The following is a 24,512-nucleotide window of genomic DNA, read 5'->3' as shown; positions in this document are numbered from 1 at the left end:
ACTTGATTACTGCTGTGGCCAATTGGCCTGTCTTGAGTACCTAGAGCTGAGTAAGGAAGAGTGACAATTGAACTGTGTCTTTAACCATTCCTAGATGCCCCGGATGCTGTGACGGGGTCAGGGAGCTCTTTTCCCTGTTGACAAAAAGGCTGAAGTGTTCTAACACCTGGAAGTTGCCTTGCGAGTATGCTTTGAATTGTAGCAGGAAGGCTGTCCTGAAAAAAAGGTTACTAACCTAAGTAGGAATGTGATCCTCCTCCTAACACATTAGAACCTACCACATTCGCCCAGACCTTTGTGAAGACCCATTAGGAGTCATTGACCAGCCAAATGATAGAGCCCTGCACAGAAACATAAGTAACATCTGCAAGTATGCCTCCTGCACACCCAGTGACATGGGGTATTAGCCATGCTGAAATGCCTCTGCTATGGGCTTCAGGGTCACTAGGCAGGATTTCAGTAGGGCCATGAAGTTGTTTATACTTTCGAGCCCAGATGGCCCTCTAGTCTCCATTAGATGTTGGGGAATGTGAATGGCAGAGCGCATGCCCACAACCCCTCTCTGGAACTGGAGAGGGTTCAATGCCTCCTATATTTATCAGGTGCTCTATCACCTGTAGGGTCCTCTGTCCTTTAACGGATCCTTAGACTCTGAAGATTGGAAGAAGCGATCTGGAGGTCAACAGGAAGAACTGTATATTGCAGCTATCTCCTGAGACCCGGAGTCCGTCTTGGGGTCAATCCAGGCCTCCTGAAAACCCCCGGAGGATGAACCCCACCCCCACCAGGAAGCCCAGTGAGTCATACATTTGGGGGCTTATCTTCTCCTTCAGGCCAGTCTGAGCAGCCTAGTCTGTAACAACTGTATCTGGATCAAAAATCTCCTCTATGACATCCTTGTCTGTTCTGGCCCCAGGATCTTCTGTATTTTCCAGCCTGGGGCTTACCACTCCTGTGGATGTGTTGCAGTAACACCTGCATGGGAAAACTTTGTTGATTAATTTATTATTATTAATTATAACTAAGAAAGAAGTTTTTCCAGATCATTTAGGGCCACAATACTTTCTTGTCTCCCTGGCAGGGAATTCCTCGGAACCTGAATGCCTTAATTCCAAACATAGAGAGATCTATTCCAAAAGGAACTATATATTCTCAACATTGAAAGAATCACTCTGCTGGGAAATCTGAATAGGTTCTACTTGCTTCTTATCAGTAAAAAAGAACTCTCCGTTCTCTCTCTCTCTCTCTCTCTGTTCCCCATCTTTAGTCAGCCTTAATAAGTTACCTTAGCCCTTGGATTGCTCCTGGGGGATAGTCTCCCAATGCCCCTGGGACCTGTTGCAGGAGAGGAGATTCAAGAATAATAAGTAGCCCTGCTAAGCAAGGGCATGTAATGTGTGCAAAACTTCGCTTGTACAGCTTGCACAGAAGTTTGCCGAAGTACAAAGAATTCGGATGGCAAATCAAACTGTCCTGAGATAGCCGCAACATTATCAAGTTCAGTGAGATCTGAGGGACCTCATGCGCCAGTGAAATGAAGCCCCTCCAGACCAAACTTCCTTTGGGAGGCATGGGGACAGCCATCTGAATCTGACCTCTCTCCTGTAGCCGCTAAATCAGACAGCTTGGGAGCAAGTGGCACGGCTTATGGCGGCTTTGCAGTTTGGAGCGTTGTCCTTGCTCTTTAGCCTCTGCCTGCACCATAGTGCTTCATGCTGCCACTGCAAGACATCCCGGGGCTCTATCGGGCTTTCGAGACATCCGCTGCTTGTCCTCCAACATGAAGTTGTCATCCACCCTGCTTGTTGCCATTTCAGGCTGTGTCGGTGCCTAAAATGTCTGCTGGAGCTGCAGGCACTCCGGTGCGCCACATGCCCCCCCCCCATGTCGCTTGATCAGAGGGCAGCCAAAACTGAGAGGCAGAAATTGTTGGGGGGGGGGGGAGGAGGAGCAGGAAGATGAATTAGTCAGAATGAATGAGAAAATAAGTAAAATTAGAAAGAGAAAGAGAAAGTAAAGAACAGTAAGAGATGCTTAGCCTGAGCTGCTCTCCCTCTTGAGGCAGGAAGAAGACTGAAGGAGGGAGTTCCCCACTGGGAAACAGGAAGTTCAATTTAGTCCTGCCTCCCTCAAGGAGATATGGGAAACATCCACCAAGCTGTCCTCCTGACCTAGAGGGAAAGTACCCAAGAGTTTCTCAGATATAAATAATTTCAAATGGATCCTCATGAATTTGTATGATTTTTACATTGAAAGAAAATCAAGCCACCTTTGCCCTGTAGATCGTAGACTATAGGCACAAAAATTATATCTCCACAGTGTTGTGGTGCTGCAATGGGGCAAAAACATGGTTGAAATACATGGATCCTCATGAGTTTTGCACTGGATCATCCCAAACCACCATAAGATCACCTATTTTATCAACAGCCACAGCATACAACACAAACATCACAGATGCATGCATTTGTGGTGACACCACAGGACAAAAACATGGTTCCAAAACATGGATCCTCCTGGGTTTTGCACTGCGCCACCCAAATTCACCGAAAGTTTATCTACAGTCAATCCAGTTATGTCTTTAAGACCAGCAACCCTACCCATATTAACTTGGCAGTAGGCACCACTGAATGTCCAGGCAAACGTGCTTAGAATAACACTGCATCCTTCAACACAGTCCCGTGGCAGAACATGCTAGGTCAAACAAACAGAGTCCAGTAGTACCTTTAAGATGAACAAAATTTTGTTCAAGGTAGAAGCTTTCATATGCCTGCACACTTTGTTAGATACAGAAAAATTTAATTTTGAAATTTGCTATCAAATTTGCTATGAATGAAATTAAACCCTTCCATTCTTTTGTTGCTTTAGAGGGAACCAAAAACACCCTTTAAGGAAAGCCTTCAACACAAACAGTGATCCTATAAAGAAATGCTGGGGGGAGGAGATTAGTCCTGCCCCCCCCACCCCCCAACACTTGAGCGTACTACTTGCAATGTAACCATTACTTACTGCTGGAACAGAGAGCAGAGCAGGGAAAGAAGAAACTTGCTCATGAGGAGACTTCCTGGCTTCTAGCACAAGGAAGGCATCTGGCATGTGGGTAGCCAACTTGGAGCTGTTGCTATTATTCCCCAGGACCGCACAAATCATAAATATGTGCGTGCGCACTACTCTGTCACAAAGCAGGTAGGAGCAAAGAGTGTGTTTCTGAGGAAGTGAAATCCTCTAGAGGAATTATACATTGTGATGTTATTATTAGTAGATTCCTACAAATCTGGATATTATGCAACCAGTTTGGGATTGAACTATGTAACAAAGACATTATAAGAGTTATTTCAAACAATCATAAAAACACTGTTAGAGAAGATTGAGTTATTACAATATTGAGAATTCACTGATGAAGATATCGAAAATGGTCTATACCTGGGAATCCATTTTGATATTGTTTTGAACATTAAATCACTTCGCCATCGCCAGCTTGAGATGGGTCTTCACCTGCTGAAGGTCTAAGCAGGGCAAGATGTTTTCTCCTGTATCAGCCACTGTAGAAATTAGTTTGGAGAGGGCTGTGCAGCTTCTTTTATCTTCCTCCTCTTGGCACTGGGAGGTAAGTAGCGGGGGGGGGGGGCGATGTTGTTTGGCAGCTGACTCGAGGCTTGTTCAACTTCCTCCTCAAGAATGGCCAGTTCAAGTTCTATTTCTATTTCTTTTTCATTTTGAAGAGAGCAAACTTCTGTTCTGCATGTGTTACAGTTCTTCCTATTGTACAGCTCTCAAACAAATGGCTTATAAATAAATAATAACTTAGCCAATCATCATGCAGTGGTTACTTTAAAAGCTTACTCCAGAGACTTCATTTGCTTAGAGTAAAAATGTAGTGAAGACATGGTCACATTCGCCTCACCATGAAACCCATTACAATGTAGCAATTACCAGTTTTAAAAGAGGCTGCATACAAATCACTAGAATGTGATAACAACTCTTCTGTTTCCACCCAAGCAGATAAATAAAGGACCAGTTCATAGATGCAAATTTGTTGTGCTACCTCAAGATGAGTTGGGTTGTCGGGTATTGGAGAGGAAGGAGATCACAAGGACATCTACAGAGCTAATATTACCAGGATATCAGGCAGAGGGAGGCACAGCAGTAGGAACGGGATTAAGTTTAGACATACGGCCTCTTCCGGACCTAACTAAGGGGCGTTGGTCCTCTTGTCCAAGAACCATTAGGGTGAAAGTCTTGCTGTAAAAACCTGGGTCAATCAATCAATATCGTCCCATCAACACAAGCCAGCAAAGCGCTGATCATTTCCATCATCATAGTTATAAACCCATTAAAACTAATTTCCTTTGAAACAAAAAGCAAGCTTATTTACAACAAACAGATGATGTTTTTCAAGTATACAGTAAACCTTCGGAACACTTTGATGGTCAACATTGCAGTTTGCATCTCCAGCAGACTTCCCAAGTTTTAAGGGTGAAAGAATTAAAGTGTAAGTGGGATGCATCTGTCTTCGAATGGAAAATTACAGAGATAGCTGGTGTTGCCAGGTTCTGTGAAGCAGTGATGAAAATGTGTAGTAGGATGATTGGTGCTAAATAATTATGAGAGCTGTAATATTGTAGAGTAGCTCATCTTTTGCTCAGACTTAACAAGGAAGTGATGCATTACATGGCATGACATCTGGCAAGGCTGAGATAGCTGATGTTTCAGTCTACTGAGATAATTTCTTTAGTTCCCTTTTATCCGGGGATACTCCGCGTTGTTGCTGGCTTGGGCTGGCAGCTCCCAGCCGGCTGGCAGGCTCCGTGGGCGGCAAAGAGACAAGGCCGCCACGTCAGGGATGTGGCAGGGCTGTCCCTTTGCCGGGCCAAAGACTCCCGGGGCCGGACTACCTCCAGGTGGGTGGGGTGGCTTGGAAGGGGCATGAGTCCCCCCCCCTGGCCACAGTCTTCCCCCCTTGCTGCCTCCAGCAGTCGTCAGCTTGGTGGGAATGGGTGGCTTTTGGCCACCCCCAGGGCAGTACCTGGCTTTGGCGTGGGGAAAGGAGCAGGGCAAAATGGCAGCAAAGTGTCTTCTTCTGGGACCCGCACCCTCTAGTCCACGGCGGACCAAGCGGCCAATCAGAAGCCGCACTGTGTGCGGCTCCTGACTGGCCGCTGACCCCAGAGTGACACTCGGAGGAGCCAATTGGGAGCTGCCTTGCGGCTCCCAATTGGCTGCTCTAAGTTTTTATTGCGTACTTGTCCGCCCCTTTTTCTGCCCACAATGCCCTTACTGCTTTATTTCTACCACTCTGCAGGAGCGGTTTACAGATGTTAAAAACGGATTACACACTGAAAAACTACTGGAACGGGAATTTCTCATCCACTCTTTCTATAAGATGTCAGTTTAAAACTAGTTACATTTTTAATGACACATTTTAATAGCTACATTTATTAGTGTATTTGAATCTTTGTTACTGCAATAGTTTCATTTTGCAAGCCTGATTTCATACTGTGACTGTATTTTATTCTTGTTTTATTCCTTTACTAGCTTCAAGGTCTGTTCATAAGAATGGGCTTTGAAAGTCCCCCCCCTGCCACGGTCATTTCCCCCATGGCACGCCAAGCATGCCCGAAGCGATCTGCGGCTCCCTCCCCCCAGCTCCCTCCCACCCGGCGAGCCTGCGGTTTCCCCACGGGCTGCTGAGCACACCCCTGCCTCTTCGAGGAGCCGGGTGTGCTCACTGGGCCACAGGGAAGCCATCCCCGGCCCCCTCCCGCCCGGCAAGAGCATGGCTTACCCGGGCGCATGGCCTCCTCACCGGAAAGTCCGCATGGTGTCCGGGTGGCACAGCTGGCTCCTGTAGGTAGGCGTTTCAGGGGCTGGCCCAATCAGGACACGCCCAGCCTACATGACCCTTTTAACTTTATTTAAGGGCCAATTAATAAGATTTCTTTTCGGCAACTTCCCTCACTAAACAGTATTCATTCTATCCAGATTTGTTAAGGCAACAATATGTGTACACCTGTGACATGTACAAGGAAAGATATATCAAATATAGAAGGGGTCATCTTCTGAGAAGCAGAAATGGAAATACAGTTCTGAATTCTCTATGTACTTCTCAGAAAACATCCATAGAAATGGGGTATGTGATGAAGAGATACAACCTGCATTATTCCTAAATGGAATCTCAGCTAAATCTCTGCCAAAGGTCCCCATAGTGATCTGACATGTGAAGGTAAGACAGTCAAGTGCAAGATTAGTAAATCAAAAACGGACAGGAATGAGTTTAGCAAGTTTAAACAATTTTAAAATTGAAAGTGGGAAAGTAGGTGAAATGCTACAGAACTTATGCAACTGCCTCAGAAGATTAAACAAAGCTCATCTGAAAACTACTCAGATGCCAAAAATCTTTGGTTGTGGAATGTCAACTGGAAGAAGTCAAGCATAGAGTAGGCACATGGCAGGCAAGAAGATTTCTGCAAAACATTTTTGCATTAGACTTTAAGGAAGTCCAGCCCTCAATCAGCTCAACCAATGCCTCATCTCCATTACTTTGATCTGTATTGAGTCACATTTGTTGAATGATACAAGGTAATGTCCATATTCCCTCCTCCATTTTGTCATTTTGTTTGAGGATGGGTGTGGTAAACAGAAACTTTGAAATCTGGAGCAAAGGTTAAGATTTGAATGACAGATGGAGAGGGGGAGGGAAGAACATGTACAGACACAGATAAATGTTACTATGTTAAAGGTAACTGGGCTTCAGGAACACTTTTGATAACCTGTAAACAATGTTTATTTTAAGAATGTGTAGGCAATTTCCCAGAGCCCTTGTATTACCTAGCATGTGTGACCTTCAGGGATCCTTCATACTTGATAAACCAACACTGATTCATGAGATAAGGTAAACTATATAAATAAATAGGATGAACACAGTATTACCAAAGTCCTTACTGAAACAACCAATGTCACAAAAGGCTATTTTCCTATGTCATTTTTTTTTTGCTATTTCTCTATTTTTGCTTCTCCACATGGAATATTCTGTTCATGTGGATGCTGTCTGGATGTGGAGAACCCAGAGCCAGCTTTTTTACAGGGGTGGGGGGAGGAAGTGTAAGGGGAGAATGAGATACACAATAATTCTCTGTCATATGTAAACTTCTTAAACACAGAATGCATCATTTATAATTTATTTAGCACACAAAGTTCTACTATTTGGCATAGTTATGGTATTTAAGATTATGACTTTTTCTATAAGAAAAATGCAAATATATCCAATACTTGAAAAAGTTGCAAACGTTTGTACCTTCTTCTACCATTCCACATTTATCTTAATTTTAGCAATTTCCTGTAAGTTGCCCCTGTTTTTCTACATGCTGCTTGGTGGTCATACTTGGGATTACTTCTGGTGCATGGGATGGTATATCTCCCTTCCTATGCTTTTTATTGGGTGGGGCTCCTGTCTAATAGGGGAGCTATACCTTTAAGTGAATCTGTGCTGTGGATCTGGCAGTGAAGCATGTGGCTGCTGCTGTGTGATTGGCTGATTCCCCCTTTCTGTCATGGTCTTGCTGTTGCACATTTGTAACATCTTGTGGGTATGATGGTATAGTTGCTAGGGCACTTGTGGCTTGTGCAGCCCCACTGCTGGGGCTTTTGCCTTGCTGTTGTTATGTGCAAAGTCGTGTCCGACCCATTGCGACCCCACGGACAATGATCCTCCAGGCCTTCCTGTACTCTACCATTCCCTGGAGTCCACCGACTGCTTCAGTGACTCAATCCAGCCACCTCATTCTCTGTCGTACCCTGCTTCTTTTGCCCTCAATCGCTCCCAGCATTAGGCTCTTCTCCAAGGAGTCCTTCCTTCTCATGAGGTGGCCAAAGTATTTGAGTTTCATCTTCAGGATCTGGCCTTCTAAAGAGCAGTCAGGACTGATCTCCTCTAGGTCTGACCGGTTTGTTCGCCTTGCAGTCCAAGGAACTCACAAGAGTCTTCTCCAGCACCAGAGTTCAAAAGCCTCAATTCTTTGAAGCTTGTCCTTCCTTATGGTCCAACTTTCACAGCCATACATTGCAACTGGGAAGACCATAGCCTTGACTTGATGCACTTTTGTTGGCAGGGTGATGTCTCTGCTTTTTAGGATACTGTCTAGATTTGCCATAGCTTTCCTCCCCAGGAGCAAGCGTCTTTTAATTTCTTTGCTGCAGTCCCCATCTGCAGTGAACTTGGAGCCCAGGAAAATAAAATCTGTCACTACCTCCATTTCTTCTCCTTCTATTTGCCAGGAATTGAGAGGGCCGGATGCCATGATCTTTGTTTTCTTTTTTTCTATATTTTTTACTTTTATTGTATATAAAGCGCTTACAAAGGTAGAAAGAAAGAGAAAAAGAAACAACCAGCTGAGAGAGTAATTGTTAATACGTGTAAAAGTATAGTCTGTTATTATCTTAAAGAAGAAGAAAAAAACATATTCAGTTCCCATCGCAGTTAGTCCTAATCTAAAAGTTACTGTTGTCTTTCTTAGCCAAGTAATTGTTAATACTTATAAGGATACAATCTATTATTATCCCAAATAATATATAGTCAGTTCCTATCGTATATTGGCCCTAACCTAAAGGTTGCTGCTGCCTTTCCTAAGAGAGCCCAAGTAATTGCTCCACTGTTCATCACATTCTTCAGGTGGTCGCAAAAGGTGGAATTGTGCTCTTTTCCATGATGTATCTGCTGGCAGATCTTGAAGTATTTGTGCTTCTTCCTTGTTGTCAGGTCGCACAAAGATATCTCTTGATTGCTTCCTGCGGGCGGTCGCCTTTGAGTAGACTCTGTATATTTTGTCAATCCGAATCTCTTCCTCCTCTAAATAGTCTTCCAGGCTTTCGGTGCTTTCCTTCCTTAAATCTGTTTTCCCAAATTCTTCCAAGATGCTTTTGATTTTTACGTTCCTAGCTCTCTCCCACTCCTGTTGATTAACTTCCAGACATTGAATTCTCGTTTGGTGTATTGCTGGCTGAGTTGTGTTTTCATCGGCTGTTTTTTTCAAACCATCGATTCTGTCTGAGAGCTCTTTCTTGGTGTCTTGGATTTCCTTTTCAAGCTTTTTGACTGCTTTCAGTATCTCTGAGTTCCCTTCGCATAACAAATGAAGGAACTGTGCCTTAGTTAATTTTTCCATAGTTCTAAGCAGTCACAGATTATAAGCAGAAAGTCTCGCGAGGTCTCACGGGAGTTCGGGCGATCAAAAAATAACAGTTTGTCAATCTCCGTGTCAAGTCAGCGTCCCCCACTGAACTCTCTCCAATAAATCTTTAAACTCTCTCTTTTCTTTAAGCTCTTTCTTTGTTTGTTTAACGAGTGTATTTAGCTGGCTTGCCTCCCGTCCGAAGAAAGGATTCCCTTGTAAATTGGTTAGGAGGTGGGAGGGGGGCTGGTGCCTGGCTCCAAAGAATAAGAAAACAGACAGAAAACTCACAGTCTTTACGCCACCGACCTTCCCAGACTTCGGCTCCTGTCAGTCTGGTAAGAGATAATCTGGGAAGAATGCAGGATCAGCTGGTCGTTTCAAGCTTATAAAGTTGTTTACGACAAGGACACCATCGTGACCTTGAGCACATGCAGCGGAGATCCAGAGAACTCAGTCTCCACAGATCTGTAGGACCCTCAGGATGCCGTTCCCAGTTCCTGGGGCGACCGGCGAGCAAGATTTGCGTATCTGCTCAGGTCTGCCAGGTGCATTTGCTCCTGACCCTCTGCTTGGCTCAAGAGCTCGTCACAGACCGAACTAGCAGGCCCCATCTTCAGTCGTTCTCCTATGATCTTCATTTTCTTGATGTTGAGTTTCAAGCCAGCTTTTGCACTCTCCTCCTTCACCCGCATCAAGAGGCTCTTTAGTTCCTCTTCGCTTTCTGCCATTAGATATCATCTGTATATCTGAGGTTGTTGATATTTCTCCCTGCAATCTTAATCCCAATTTGTGACTCATCCAACCCTGCCTTTCTCATGATGTACTCCACATAGAACTTAAATAGGCAAGGCGACAGTATACAGCCTTGCCAAACTCCTTGCTCAATTTTGAACCAATCAGTGATTCCATGCCCAGTTTTCACTGTTCCTTCATGACCTGGATACAGGTTTCTCAAGAGACAGATAAGATGCTCTGGTATTCCCATCTCTTTAAGAACTTGCCACAATTTGTTGTGCTCCACACAATCAAAGGCTTTAGCATAGTCAATGAAGCAGAAGTAGATGTTTATTATTATTATTATTATTGTTGTTGTTGTTGTTGTATTTATACCCCGCCTCCCCCCGAAGGCTCGAGGCGGCTTACATAACCCCGTCCCCTAAAACCATAAAATAACAATAAGATCCAATAAATTTACAATAGAGGCAACAACGATGTCTTAATCTTACTCATTTGGTCTCCGCATCCTCAACTACAGGAGGGGGGGTGACACTCTCTACCGCCAGTTTGTGAGGGGGGGGGCTGATCTTCTTTCTGGAACTCCCTAGCTTTCTCCATGATCCAGCATATGTTGGCAATTTGATCTCTCGTTCCTCTGCCTCTTCGAAATCCTGCCTGTACTTCTGGAAGTTCTCGGTCCACATATTGCTGGAGCCTAGGTTGTAGGATTTTGAGCATAACTTTGCTAGCATGAGAAATGAGTGCAATGGTGCAGTAGTTTGAACATTGTTTGGCATCGCCCTTCTTTGGGATTGGAATGTAAACTGACCTTTTCCAATCCTGTGGCCACTGTTAAGTTTTCCAAATTTGCTGGCATATCGAGTATAGCACTTTTACTGCATCATCTTTTAAGATTTTGAATATTACAACTGGAATGCTGTCACCTCTACTAGCTTTATTGTTGCTCAGACTTCCTAAGGCTCATTTATTTATTTTTATTACTTGAATTTATATACTGCCCTTCCCATTTGGGCTCACAGCGGTTTACACAATAAAAGAATAAAAATATACAATAAAACCCCTTAAATACCCCAATTACATTGTTAAAATTAAGACTAAAAGATGGCTGCAACTATTTGACATCGCATTCCAGGATGTCGGGCTCCAGGTAAGTGACTACCCCTTCGTGGTTATCAGGGATGTTAAGCTCGCTCTTGGATAGTTCTTTATCAGTTTTCCACCTTTAAAAAATCTCTTCTGCTTCTGTTAGGTCCCTACCATTTTGGTCCTTTACCATAACCATCTTTGCATGAAACATTCTCTTCATATCTCCAATTTTCTTGAAGAGATCTCTGGTCCTCCCTATTCTATTGTTTTCTTCTATTTGTTTGCACTGTTCATTTAAGAAGGCATTCTTATCTCTCCTAGCTATTCTCTGGAATTCTACGTTCAATTGGGTGTATCTTTCTCCCTTGCCTTTCACTCCCTTCCTCAGACAGCCATTTTGCTTTCTTGCATTTCGTTTTCTTTGGGATGGTTTCCTAGTCCCTGCCAAAGCACTTTAGGGAACAGACCAGCAGTATTGCTATTGCACTAGTGACCATCTGCCTCTGTGGCTCTGTGCTGAGGTCCCTGGAATTTGATTATCCAATGGTATAAACTGTCTTATGTAAACCTTTCCATATTGTGCATTTTGAATAATCTTGAATTTCACTCATTCAACAAGGTAAAACAATCATATGAATTTTTTTCATGTGTCCCCAATATTTCAATTGGGAAACCTCAAGAAGTCTGTAGAGAGCCAACTTGGTGTAGTGGTTAAGAGTGGCAGCTCCCCCTACATACAGCCAGCTGGGCGACCTTGGCTCAGTTACAGTTCTCTCAGAGCTCTCTCAGCTTCACCTACCCCACAGAGTGTCTGTTGCGGAGAAAGGAAGACAAGGTGATTGTAAGCTGCATTGAGGCTTCTTTTGGTAGTAAAAAGTGGGGTGTAAAAAACCAGCTCTTCTTCTATTCAAGTTGTTGAAACACAATTTTAATCCTTATTAAGACCAGGGGCCAAGCTACAAAGTTGCTGCTAGGCCCCAATCCAGAACAGGTGTGCAGTGGCCCCAGGAGCTCATCTCTCTCACCTCTAAGTGCTTTTCCAGTGCTGAAACAACCATGGAAGATGGAACCAAGATCATTTATCATTCACCCTCAAATTCTATAAATTCTACAGCACAAATCAGGCTTTCTCATCCAGGGTTTGTGAAACCCTGGTGTTTCTTGAAAGCCTTGGAAGCGTTTCCTGAGTGGGTGGATATATCTATCTCAGGTAATACGATCATATATGGTCATGTCGAACTGATTGCCCCCCCATCCCAAAATGGTCAATGATGGGCTCAGTGTGGGCAGGTGCACAGCTATACCTCCCAACCTATTCTGAACTATTGCGCCACTTCTGGGATTTCTCAAAGCTTGAAAAATGTTTCAGAGATTTCTCAACATTTAAGAAGTTGAGAAAGGCTGATTTAGACGTTACAAAAAGGCAAGACTGTTGACAGCAGCAATGGCACACAACTTGATTACAGGGTAGATAAAAGTTTATTCAGGAACTAGCATACTTGATAGTAAAGAGGAGAGACAGAGATAGGATAGACTAAATGTGGAGCTTCCAAAAAGAAGGAAGAAATGGTCATAATGTAGCAATCTGGAGACGGAGGAAGAAGAGAAGAGCTCATTATCCTATCTACTTGTCTTTTTTGCTGCTTCCTTCAGGGTCATCTTTGATTCTTCTTTGTACACCAGATGTCTATTCTGACAGAATGTGCTAATGATTCTGCTGTTTATTCTACAACTGAAATGCTGTGACATAAAGACATAACTCAGTATAGAACAAATTTCCATATTCAGAACTTTCAATTCAGTAAAGGAAATGTTTGAATTGGAATTTTTAAAAGTCTGTTTTATGTAATCATATAAACACTCTAGAATCTGTTGTTGGAACAGGATCTGGTTGAGAAGGCGCTTTTAATCTTAAAACTCACACCTGCTTTGCATTTACTTTAATGAAATCATAGCAGTTTGTTTCTTAACACCAACAGGAACTCCTATGGCTTTTGCAGGAAGAATTCGTTTACAGACACAATAATTTCTGAGCCATGTTCTGGTCAAGAATTTGAGATCTTGCTGCGCACTCTGAGTGTACTGTTTACACTGGCCTGAAGCCCAGTGCTTTTGGGAGCTGTTTCAGTGCTTTTCCAGTGAGCATTTCTGGAGACTTTCATACAATGCAGAGCTCTCAGGGTACAATTATCATCAGGACTGAAGCTGCACTTGTACATACAGTAAATACCAAATGCAATCTAATCATATGCATGTTTACTTGGAAGCAAGTTCCACTGTATTCAACATGGCTTACTCAGTAATTAAATCTGCATGCGATCACAACACTAGAGAAACCATGAGCCTCGTTTAAAAACTTTCCAAGCAGAATGCTAGCATCAAGATACGCATAGCAACAGATCTTGTTTGAGAAGTACAAACCTCCCTTGAGCATATTATTCCCCCCACAAATCTGTGGAATATATTTTTGGAACATGGATTAATGGAGCTATAAATATTCCACAAGTGGGGGTGGGAATGGAAAGATATGAAAAGAAATGGAAGGCAGCAGCAGGTTTTAGGAGACTAGGAGCAGGATAAAAAATGTTCCAAGTATTCTTATATAACAAAATAGTTTTAAAGGGTTTTTCAGGATATTGTATTTTTAAATGAAAATAGTAATTCAAAAGGAGGGAGGGCAGCATGATATATCCTGATCTCATTGAATCTTGAAAACTAAGTAGGATAGAAGACCACCAATGAAGTCTCTGCTGAGGAAGGCAATGGCAAACCATTTCTGCTTCCTCATTTGCCTTGAAATACCCTTGCTGGCCTTTTACAGACACTGGAAATCGAGAGCGTCAGACAGAGACCGTTTATGCACTGGGAACTTCACTGCCTCAGCTCCCGTGCAGGAGCACAAATCGGGGGTGGACGATATGCACCGGGCCAAATGCTCCCCCATGTGGGTGCAGGAAGAGGTGGGGCAACCTGCCATGACTAAAATTCCAGCCTGCAGCCTGGCATGAAACCTCCAGTGCATAAACGGTTAGAGACAGGGGGATCTGCCACAAATCTCAAGTTTGCCCTGAATTCACTGGGTGATCCTAGGTCAGCAGCCTAAGACTACAATCATGTGTGTAACTTTTCAGAAATTAAATACCACTTCATTCAATTGGGGCGTCCTCACCCCAAGGGTCAGACATGACTCGGTGCTTGCACAGGGGATACCTTTACCTTTACCTTTATGTGCAAATATGCTTAGCATTGTGCTGCAAATTAACTCACACAGTTGTCACTGTAATTTAAACACTTTCATCAATCTTCCCAGTTCCCAATATGCAATCCTTGTAGCCCAGCAAGCCAGTGGTTACATCAACTTGTTGCATCTCAATTTACCAGGATAGGATCAAATATTTTACTTGCAAATATTTCACTTAACTAGGAACCTGAGATTTACAGTGTAATCCTATGTCAAGTTACTCCACAGAAAATGGTTTAGGCTAGGGTAAATCTACACAGATTTGCAGATTTAAAGAATTTGGAAAATCTAGTTCTCAAAGGAACATTTGACAGCTCATATTTGCATGACTGGCCTGAACTGAAACATCTTTCTATTGACAGTCAGGGTTACACAGGTAGAATGGGGACGAGAGTATATAGATAGTTCCTGCATTGCACCAGGAGACTGAACTTGATGGACCTTTGGCTGATTCTCTTATTATTCTGCTAAATAAACACAGAACTTGCTTTTAATTCACCAAGCTGTAATCCACTGTGCTTTCTATATCATTTGGAAAGTCAGGCAGTACAATTGGACTATGAACAGATGAACTTGATGGACCTTTGGCTGATTCCCTTGTTATTCTGCTAAATAAACACAGGAACTGCTTTTGATTCACCAAGCTGTAATCCACTGTGCTTTCTTTATCATTTGGATATTTACATAAAGCAATACATATGTAAAACTGCTGACAAGAAATACTAGTCTCCCTCCTAGCATGTGATAATATATGACAAAACTGCTTGCACAAATTTGTCATGTTGTTGTAAACTTACAGTGCTAGGACGTATGGGTCACTGAAATTAACATTCAAATAAATGTACTTAGGTGTTTGTTGTCAGATAGGTTCCACTTAACTTGAGATAATTGTGCCCTGTGTCACTGATTTTGTTTTAATTGACAATCTAGTTGCAATTGACTTCTGGCAACCCCAATGGCTTTCAAGGCAAGTGTCCTTCAGTGGTTTGCCACTGCCTGCCTCTGAATCATGATCCTGGTCTTCCTTGGTGGTCTCCCCTCCAACTAATACCCAGAACCAAGGAGCTTCCAAAATCTGACGGGATCAAGCTATCACTGGCTATAATAACGTGGTGAAATAAATTCAAATGAGTAGCCGTGTTGGTCTGTAGTAGCACAATAAAATCAGAGTCCAGTAGCACCTTCAAGACCAACAAAGACTTTTGTCCAATAAAGACCAACAAAATCTTTTTTGTTGGTCTTAAAGACAACTTTGTATACTGTCATAATAATAGTTGTAGTATCACATTGGCAAAATGCTCATAATCGTCTGGGGATTTCATAAAGTGCACTTCAAGTATATTGGAAGAGCAACCACTGACGAAGATAAAATAGAAAGTGGGTCACTTAACCTAGGATCCCGTTTTGGTTGACTCTTTGTTTGATCATATGTTTGACCATTTAGACTTTGTTATAACCTTTTCACCTATAAACATAGAGAAGACTACTATATCATTGTGCCTCGTGATTTTCTTTTTTCTTCTGAGTCTTTTACAGTTCCATCATTCTCTAATGTTATTTTTGTTATCATGTTACGGTTATTGTTGTTATGTTATCGCTGTTATCACATGTTGTTACCATATGTTATCTGTATCTTTCCTGTAAGCTGCCCTGAGCCTCTGGGGAGGGTGGTATATAAACAAACAAACAAACAAACGACAAGTACTTTAGCTCACATCTTCCTTGCAGCCAGAGTGAAAAGTGTCATCCTATGTAAGACACAGGAGTCAGGATCTAATAATAGGTTAATTTGTTTCAAACCATAAAGATGTGAATGCCATTCTAAGATTGTGTGCCATAATGTTTACTAAATAAAGTGCTCTAGAATGATCTTTTAAAAATTGTTTTATACCATAGGGCTGAATTCAACTGCAAGATTATGGAGTAGTCAATCAAAGCATTGCCTTTGTAGACCCATTCACACACATCCAGGATGTTGGCTAAGGTGCAAAGTAGATAATCTGGGACAGTATACTGGGTAAAGATGGAGCCAAAAAAATCTGATTGGGTCTTATCTTTGCTCAATAAGAACTTGAATCACTGATGGTTAAAGGAATCTAGTTTTGCTGTTATATTTTTCTTCCAAGATTTCACAATAGCTATATGAGCATGACCTTTGACTGAAGGAAGGCCGAGCTCTGCCCTCATCAGGGCCATAGGGGACCCCTTTGGAAGCATCAAAACTTGTCTGAGAAAAAGATTTTGGATAGGCTCCAAGCTGTTTGGTGTTTTCTCTTTCCAACCCCAGAAATCAATGCTATGTAGTAGATGGGGAATAAACTTACTTCTGAAAAGCTTTAAGACTGGGTCTACTAGAAACCATCCCCTGCTATAGTAGAACCCCATGATGACTAATAATTTTTAAAACTGAGGCCTTTATAGTTGCCGGGTGGGCACTGCAGTTTAAAGTCTCATCACAAGTGACTCTAAGGTATTTAAATGTACCATGTTTTTCAATGGGAATACTAGCTATGCTCCAGGAAATTCTTTTTTGGTCTTTTTTCCCCAAAGACTTTTGTATTTGTGTAGATGATGGTAAGACACTTTTGCATTTGCTGGCAGGGGCTCATGGGAATTGTAGTCCATGGACATCTGGAGGGCCGCAGTTTGACTAACCCTGATCTAGGTTATGAAGTAGCCTTGTCAAATCAACTCTTCTAAGGGAGATCGTGGAATTATCGTCCACATATAACAGGATGAAGACTTTTTGTTGCTCAATGGAGAAAGTACAAACTCTGAGCCTGATAGTGTTGTACTATATCTTCTTTTAAGCATGCCTCACTCATTAGAATCATAGCGTTGGAAGGTACCTCCAGGATCATCTAGTCCAATCTCCTGTGCAATGCAGGAACTCACAACTACCTCCCTACCCACAGTGACGCCAATTTCATTCCAAAGTGATCCACCCCACCAAACATTTCCAGAATCCAGCCTGGCCTGGAGGACATTCACCTACCATCCCGCAGTGGCGATCAGCAATTCCCTGGGTATACAAGGAAGTGCCACAAGCGACAAACACTGGCATATCACTTCTTGCCCACCCACTCACAATCTGTGTAAATTCATAAAATTCTTCTAGCTAAGTTCTCCCCCCCCCCACTTGGACACCGAATAATGGCAGGTACAAAACATCAGATCACCCAGTCCGGGCAAACAGAAAAGTGGAGGGACATAAAGCTCCAATGGCAACAGAAGGGAAACCAGTGAATGGAGACCTTGTCAAAGAGGATAGAGATTTTGGAGAGGAGAGTACTCTGGCGGTTGGAACTAGAGTGTGGAAGGGTGGTAAGGGGCTGCAAGTGTAGGAAGGGCAAGTTAACATAGTTAGGGTGGAGGCAATAGGGCCCTGAAATAGGGGAACTGGTAATCTGAGATGGCAGTGGGGCTCCTGAGGAGGTGAGTGGGGTTCCCGGAAACATGGAGGAAGCCTGACTAAGAGTGTGTCGGAGCGTGGGTAGACCAGGCGAGCAGCTGGATGGGAGGTGGTTGCCAATGGCTACCCGGATCAGGTTCAAGGTTTTGGTTTTAACCTTTAAGGCCTTACACGGGTTGGGACCCACATACCTGAGGGACCACCTGTCGCCCTATGCCCCCACAGGGCATGGAGATGGTGGAATGAGCTCCCGGGTGAGCTGCAGCCCTGTGGGATTTGCCAGCTTTCCATAGGGCCTGTAAAATGTGGTTTTCCCACCAGGTCTATGGTTGAGGCTGGGGTCAGCAAATTAGAACCACCGCCCCTCCCCTGGGATTGGAAGTTACATCATTCCTCTCCATTCTCCCTGCTGCTCTAGTAGCGGGGGGTGGAAATGTGATTATTTTCCGTCATGTTGGGATGTTTAAAGTCTTTTAATGGGTATTTAATGGGATTAAGACTACTATTACCTGCCACGAACCTTTTAGGGAGTGGTGGGAAATAAATCCAATAATAATAATAATAATAATAATAATAATAATAATAATAATAATAATAATAATAATAATAATATCATGCAGCTGTCCAAGCACACAGCTAGCTCAGAAGCTGGCTGTAGCCACAGCTGGGGCTGTGGTGGTGGTGAGGGCTCATGTCGCAGCACCCCTGCCCTCCTCCCTGGATCTTGACAGACCCCCCCATGGTGCCAAGGCTGGGTCTTTCTCCTCCCTCCCTGCTACCCCCACAGGCAAGGCATTGACTTGGGTGGCAGCAGCTCGTCCCCCCCCCCACACAGTGGAGACCAGGGCTGTTCCCCTCTCCATTCCAGTGCCCAACCACTGCCCCAAGGACCTCCTTCCCCCCATCCTCCCTCCCAGTTCACTTATCGGCCAGTTCACCTCTGAGTGGGCTGGCACCTCTTTCATGTAGATGACGTTGGAGGAGGATGCAGTCAGGGATGGGACATGGAATCTGATTGGCCACTTGTCAGATGGCTGGCCAATCAGGTTGGCAGAGGATGCAGTCAGGGGCATGACAGGCTACCTGATTGGCTGCTCGTTTAATGGATGGCCAACTAGGCATACGACAATTGAGTTCCAATTCCTCCCAGCACCGCTTACCGGCTTTATTAAACGTTACAGATTACAAGCAGAGATACTGTCATTAGTATGCCTTCTCCCAATTGCTTGTAAAATCATTAGATAACATTTCCTGCCACCCTATGAGGAACTGCATGTTCACTGATTTCAGTAGACTTTGAATATAACTTTGCTTACAATGCCTTTATCTACCAAGCAGTAAAACAGAATCCAAGAAACAAAGTTCTTGGTCATTAATTTCCATCCTATGCTGAGGTCATTTGGAACTCTGATCTGCTGTCACATGAAAGTATCAGGAAACAACCCCATACTGATTATTTTCTGCTGTCAGAAAATAGCCTTCTTATACCATACACGGAATGGATATTGTAACACTGAATGCAAGTGGATCTGGGAGGGAAAGGGTACACCTGGTAGTTGGCCCCACTCTCTCATGGGTTAGATGTTGAACCTCTTTGGCTGTTGAAGATGTCATGCAAGATGTGCTTCTATTTTTGTAAGTAAATCTGATCAGGTCAGATCATCTTTGTAATTTATTTGAACAGCCTTTTTCATTAACTAGGAAATGTGGAGGACAGGGGATACCACGTAAAGGTTCTGTGTTTCCAAGGCAAATATATATATATATATTTTACATTAAACCGAAAAACTTGGAACTTGTAGTTACAGCTGGGCTCAATGCAACAGGTTTGTATACAGGTACCCCCTTCCACCCACAATACAACCAGATAAGAAGAAGAAGAAGAAGAAGAAGAAGAAGAAGAAGAAGAAGAAGAAGAAGAAGAAGAAGAAGAAGAAGAAGAAGAAGAAGAAGAAGAAGACGACTACGAAGACGACGAAGACGAAGACGAAGAAGAAGAAGAGGCTCAAAGCGGCTTACAGTCGCCTTCCCATTCCTCTCCCCACAACAGACACCCTGTGAGGTGGGTGAGGCTGAGAGAGCGCTGATATCACTGCCCGGTCAGAACAGTTTTTTATCAGTGCTGTGGCGAGGCCAAGGTCACCTAGCTGGCTGCATGTGGGGGAGTGCAGAATCGAACCCGGCATGCCAGATTAGAAGTCCGCACTCCTAACCACTACACCAAACTGGCTCTCTAGTAGTGTTCATTAATAAAATATAAGGTTTGTCTATGTTAGAAACAATCTACTTCAGAGATTAAGGAAAGGAATGGATTATATTTACAACTAGATATCCAAAATTAGCAAGCCAGCAAGGAATGTCTCACTTATGTTGCTATTTACTTCATGAAGTGCATAGGATTTGCATAAAGTGAAAGGAATGTTGACCCTTGGATCTTGCTTTAATAGAGGATCTTGTGTTCTGACAATCATTTATCCCATCCCAAGCACCAGATTAAAATATCCGATTTCATCTACTTGATAAAAACCCTGTAAGTACATTTCAGAAATGACAATAAGTCTCACCCTATATTAACCCACCTCCATCCCCACCCCCGGGCAGCTCATTTCAGGGACACAAACTAAAGAGTTCATGCACTGGAAAGCTCCCGCTTTCAATAAATCTTTGTTGGTCTTAAAGGTGCTACTGGACTCGTATTTTGTTAAACTTGCCCTAGTTCGTCCCCTTTATAAAGCCTCTATTCATCCCGCTTCATTCAGTCTCCTCGCACTGAGTTCTTTGTCAACCACAAGGCTGCTTTTCACTCTTTGGTACTTTTCCCTTATTCAGAACATGAAACTACGGAAACTCGCCACACTTTCTCTCTGAACAGAGGGCCAGTTTTTCTTTCAAAATTCGAAAAATGTGCTTCTCCGTGGAACTTACAATGCCCTCTGGAGCCCTTTCCTCAGCGACCCTCACCTCCAAGTGCCTTTCGCGCGTCTTTCTCCGGCACACACCCCTCCCCCCCCGAAACGCCTCATCTCCATAGGATTACACACGACGACGCCCCTCATGCCACCCCGAGGCGCCAGCAGCAGCAGCCACTACAAGCCCCCGCCCGCCCCCCCGCTTACACGCCTTTCCCCCGCGCGGATGCACGTCCTCCCTACCTCGGTGACGATGGTGGAGAGGTAGGGGTCGCGGCTGTACTCCCAGCCGTCCAGGCACTTCTCCTGCTCCACCTGGCTGAGGTTGACGTCGCGGCCAGGCAGAAGGTGGAGGGCGGAGAAGTTGGCCAGGGCCTCGAGGCGGTAGCGGCGGCACCGGCTGGGCACCTGCCGCCCGCCGCGCATTTCTAGAGGGATGCTGGCGTTCAGCCACTCACTGGTTAAGTTGGCGGGCACCCGGCACCAGTGCTCGGGGGTGTCGGCCAGGAAAACGGCGGAGAGCCCATTGAAGCCGTTGGGGATGATGCTGGCGCTGAGCAGGAAGAAGATGATGCGCTGGAAGGGGCCCCACTCGCCCAGGAAGGCGGTCACCTGCTCATAATCGTACATAGTAGGTGGGCGCCGCGCAAGCAGGAGGCGAGCACCGGGCGAATGGAGTGCGGGCCCAGCCGACCGGCCACGGGAGGGAATGAGGAAGGGAGGGAATGAAGAGCAGCGGCAGAGACAGCAGCTACCACTCCATACAACGGCCTCTTCTGGCCGTACTGCTCCTGCAGCTGCCTTAGCTACTAGGAAATACACAGTCCCGCTCGGCCAGCCGTAAGCGCTTCCCATGGGCCGGCTGAGGAGATGGGGGTGTGGTTTTGCACACAAAGCGGCGACAGGCCCAGCGCCAAAAGGCGGGCCGTGTCTGCACGTTGGGGAGGCGGAAGAGCGTGGCCATAGGGGGCGTTTTCCCTCCAGGGTTTCTTCTCGCGCGCTCGGCGGGTGAATTCTTGAACTGAGGATCGGGAACAGGAGGCTACAGGTTCCGCCCGAGCTTGTGAGCCAGCGGTAGCCAAATAGTTGGGAGGACAAATCCAAAAATCTGCAAAAACCTTAAGCAAATCTCAGTCTCCTTTTCTGTAAGATTTCAGTATTGGCTTTGTTATAATGCAGGGTTTGTTTACATTTGGTAGACACCGGTAACTCATACTCTGCGACAGACTGAGAGGCCAAAGCAGCTCTGGAAAGGCACCCTCCCCACTCATGGATAGTCTCAGGGCCAGCTGGAAAGAAGGAGAGATGCAGTAGTGTTCCTCCTCACTGGCGGCAACATACCTGGGTTGCAAAAACCAATTTGGCGATGGGTTGTGTATGCTCATGCTGTATCAGGGTGAAGGTGGGCATTACCAGGTCTGTTCTTTCTGGCCACAGGTTGGCACAGAATGACACCAGATGATGCCATATTCCTTGCTAAGCACACCTAAGCTGATATGGGAGAACCAAGTGTCACTTCTGCTCCTTGCTATTCCCCATGCTGTGGGTGGGGCTCAGGGTAGTGGCTCTATGACAGTCACCTCTGTGTACTTCCCCACTCTGAGGTAAATGTTCCCTCAGAATGGGCTAACCTCATAGTGTGGATTTCTTTGTTCCTTGTCACAGTTAGTCCTAGATTTTTTTTTAGGAAGGTGTAGAACTTTTAATGAAAAAACCCTTTGTGAGAATGACACAGACATTTTAAATTTTGGGGGGAAAGTGTAGAACTTTTTCTGAATAGCCCTTTGTCGGAATGACAGTGATACATTTTTACCAACAAAGATTTTATTTTACAAAGAGGGAAAATTGGAATGAGGAATCAAGTTTCTTTATACAAATCAGTTATTTTATAGGTCCTAGTTCTTACAGGCCTTTTAAAGATGTCCATAGGCTTTCCATTCAAATGTCAACAATTTTTTAAAACTCGGGTTTTGTTACTGTGTTTACCCCAAAACTTTTTAAAAATTTACATTTGTCTTTTGAGTTCCTCCAAACTCCCCTAATTCCTAGAAAGTGGGCACTCTTAGCTTATACCATCTTCCCCCCTTCTTAGATGAACCAGTCTTCCACTGCCTACTGAGGTAACTGATGCATTTTCTCACAGGCATGAGTCTGAGGAAACACACACTTCTGATTTTCCTTACTAATTAGGCAGAGATCCTCTTCATTAGAAGGATTCTACTTCCAATTTAGCCAACTTTGGGAGTTAACACTTCACCATAGATTGTTCAAGTTTAGTGTTGTGTGATGGCCATTTTGAAAGAGTTTGGCATGCCGTGGATCAGAGCTCAGCCACTACATGAGAGCCACTTGCTATGGAGGAGATTGGCAGACGTATCCTTAGACATGACAATATTTAACTCAAGAGCCTTAACAACAAGCACGTCAGCCAGGAGAACTTTATGGCTTACGGCCTTTAATAAAATCATAAAATAATAGAGTTGGAAGGGATCTCATGGGTCATCTAGTCCAACCCCCTGTACTATGCAGGACACTCACATCCCAATTGCTCATCTACTGTGACCTGCCACCCCTTTGCCTTCACAGAATCTAGCCTCTTAAAAATTTCCAAAGATGGAGAACCCACCACCTCCTGAGAAAGCCTGTTCCACTGAAAAACCGCTCTAACTGTCAGGAACTTCTTCCGGATGTTTAGATGGAATTTCTTTTGAATTAATTTCATCCCATTTGTTCTGGTCTGTCCCTCTGGGACAAGAGAGAACAATTCTGCTCCATCCTCCTTATAGCACCCTTTTAAATACTTGAAGATGGTTATCAGATCCCCTCTCAGTCGTCTCCTCTCTAGGTTAAACAGACCAAGCTCCCCCAACCTTTCTTCATATGTCTTGGTCTCCAAACCCCTCACCATCTTTGTTGCCCTCCTCTGGACACGTTCCAGTTTGTCAACATCCCTCTTCAACTGGAGTGCCCAAAACTGAGTGTCCAAGTGAGGCCGAACCAGAGCAGAGTAAAGCGGTAGCATCACCTCCCGTGATCTGGACACGATACTCCGTTTGATACAGCCCAAAATCCCATTGTCCTTTTTAGCCATTGAGTCAGACTACTGACTCATGTTCAATGTATCGTCTACTAAGACTCCTAGATCCTTTTCGCACACACTACTGCCAAGACAAGTCTCCCCCATCTTATATTGGTGTATTTGGTTTTTCCTATCTAAATGCAAAACTTTACATTTGTCCTTATTGAACTTCATTTTATTCAGTTTAGCCCGCTTCTCGAGCCTATCAAGATCATCCTGTATTCTGTTGCTGTCTTCAGTTGTGTTTGCTACCCCTCCCAGTTTGTTGTTGTTGTTATGTGCGAAGTCGTGTCCGACCCATCGCGACCCCATGGACAATGATCCTCCAGGCCTTCCTGTCCTCTACCATTCCCCGGAGTCCATTTAAGTTTGCAAGTCCATTTAAGTTTGCACCCAGTTTAGTATCTGCAAATTTAATAAGTATCTCCTCTAATCCCTCATCCAAATCATTTATAAATATGTTGAACAACACAGGCCCCGGGACAGATCCCTGGGGAACTCCACTTGTCACTCTTTTACAAGAAGATGCTGAACCATGAACAAGTACCCTCTGGGTATGATTTGTCAGCCAGTTATTGATCCACCTGACAGAATTAGGATCCATATCGCATTTTACCAACTTGTGAATAAGAATATCATGTGGAACCTTATTAAAAGATTTACTGAAATCCGTCCCCTACCTGGTGGAATGAGCTCCCAGAGGAGATCAGGGCCCTGATGGAGCTTAAACAGTTCCGCAGGGCCTGCAAAAAGGAGCTCCTCCACCAGGCATTTGGCCGAGACCAGACGTAATCAGTCAGCGACCAAGGGCCCCTGCTCCCCCCCCCACCCCTCAGAATCCCCTCAATAAGCCACCCCCCTCAGAATCCCATCAATAAGA

General features: G+C 44.3%; 1 protein-coding gene across 2 annotated transcripts in view; it reads right to left on the bottom strand.

Annotated features, from left to right (window-relative positions):
• LOC143832444 (organic cation/carnitine transporter 2-like) overlaps positions 1-21,271 on the bottom strand; it is a 60,710-nt gene extending 39,439 nt beyond the window's left edge. For both annotated transcript variants that reach the window (XM_077326898.1, XM_077326899.1), the window contains exon 1: positions 20,797-21,271. In XM_077326898.1, the coding sequence (XP_077183013.1) occupies positions 20,797-21,183 (387 nt within the window). In that variant the 5' untranslated portion in view covers positions 21,184-21,271. The remainder of the gene's footprint in view (positions 1-20,796) is intronic.
• Between the last annotated feature and the right edge of the window lie 3,241 nt (positions 21,272-24,512).

Source organism: Paroedura picta, chromosome 3 (genome assembly GCF_049243985.1).
Source record: "Paroedura picta isolate Pp20150507F chromosome 3, Ppicta_v3.0, whole genome shotgun sequence".
Taxonomy (NCBI): Eukaryota; Metazoa; Chordata; class Lepidosauria; order Squamata; family Gekkonidae; genus Paroedura; species Paroedura picta.
This window is presented reverse-complemented; position numbering and strand designations above follow the sequence as displayed.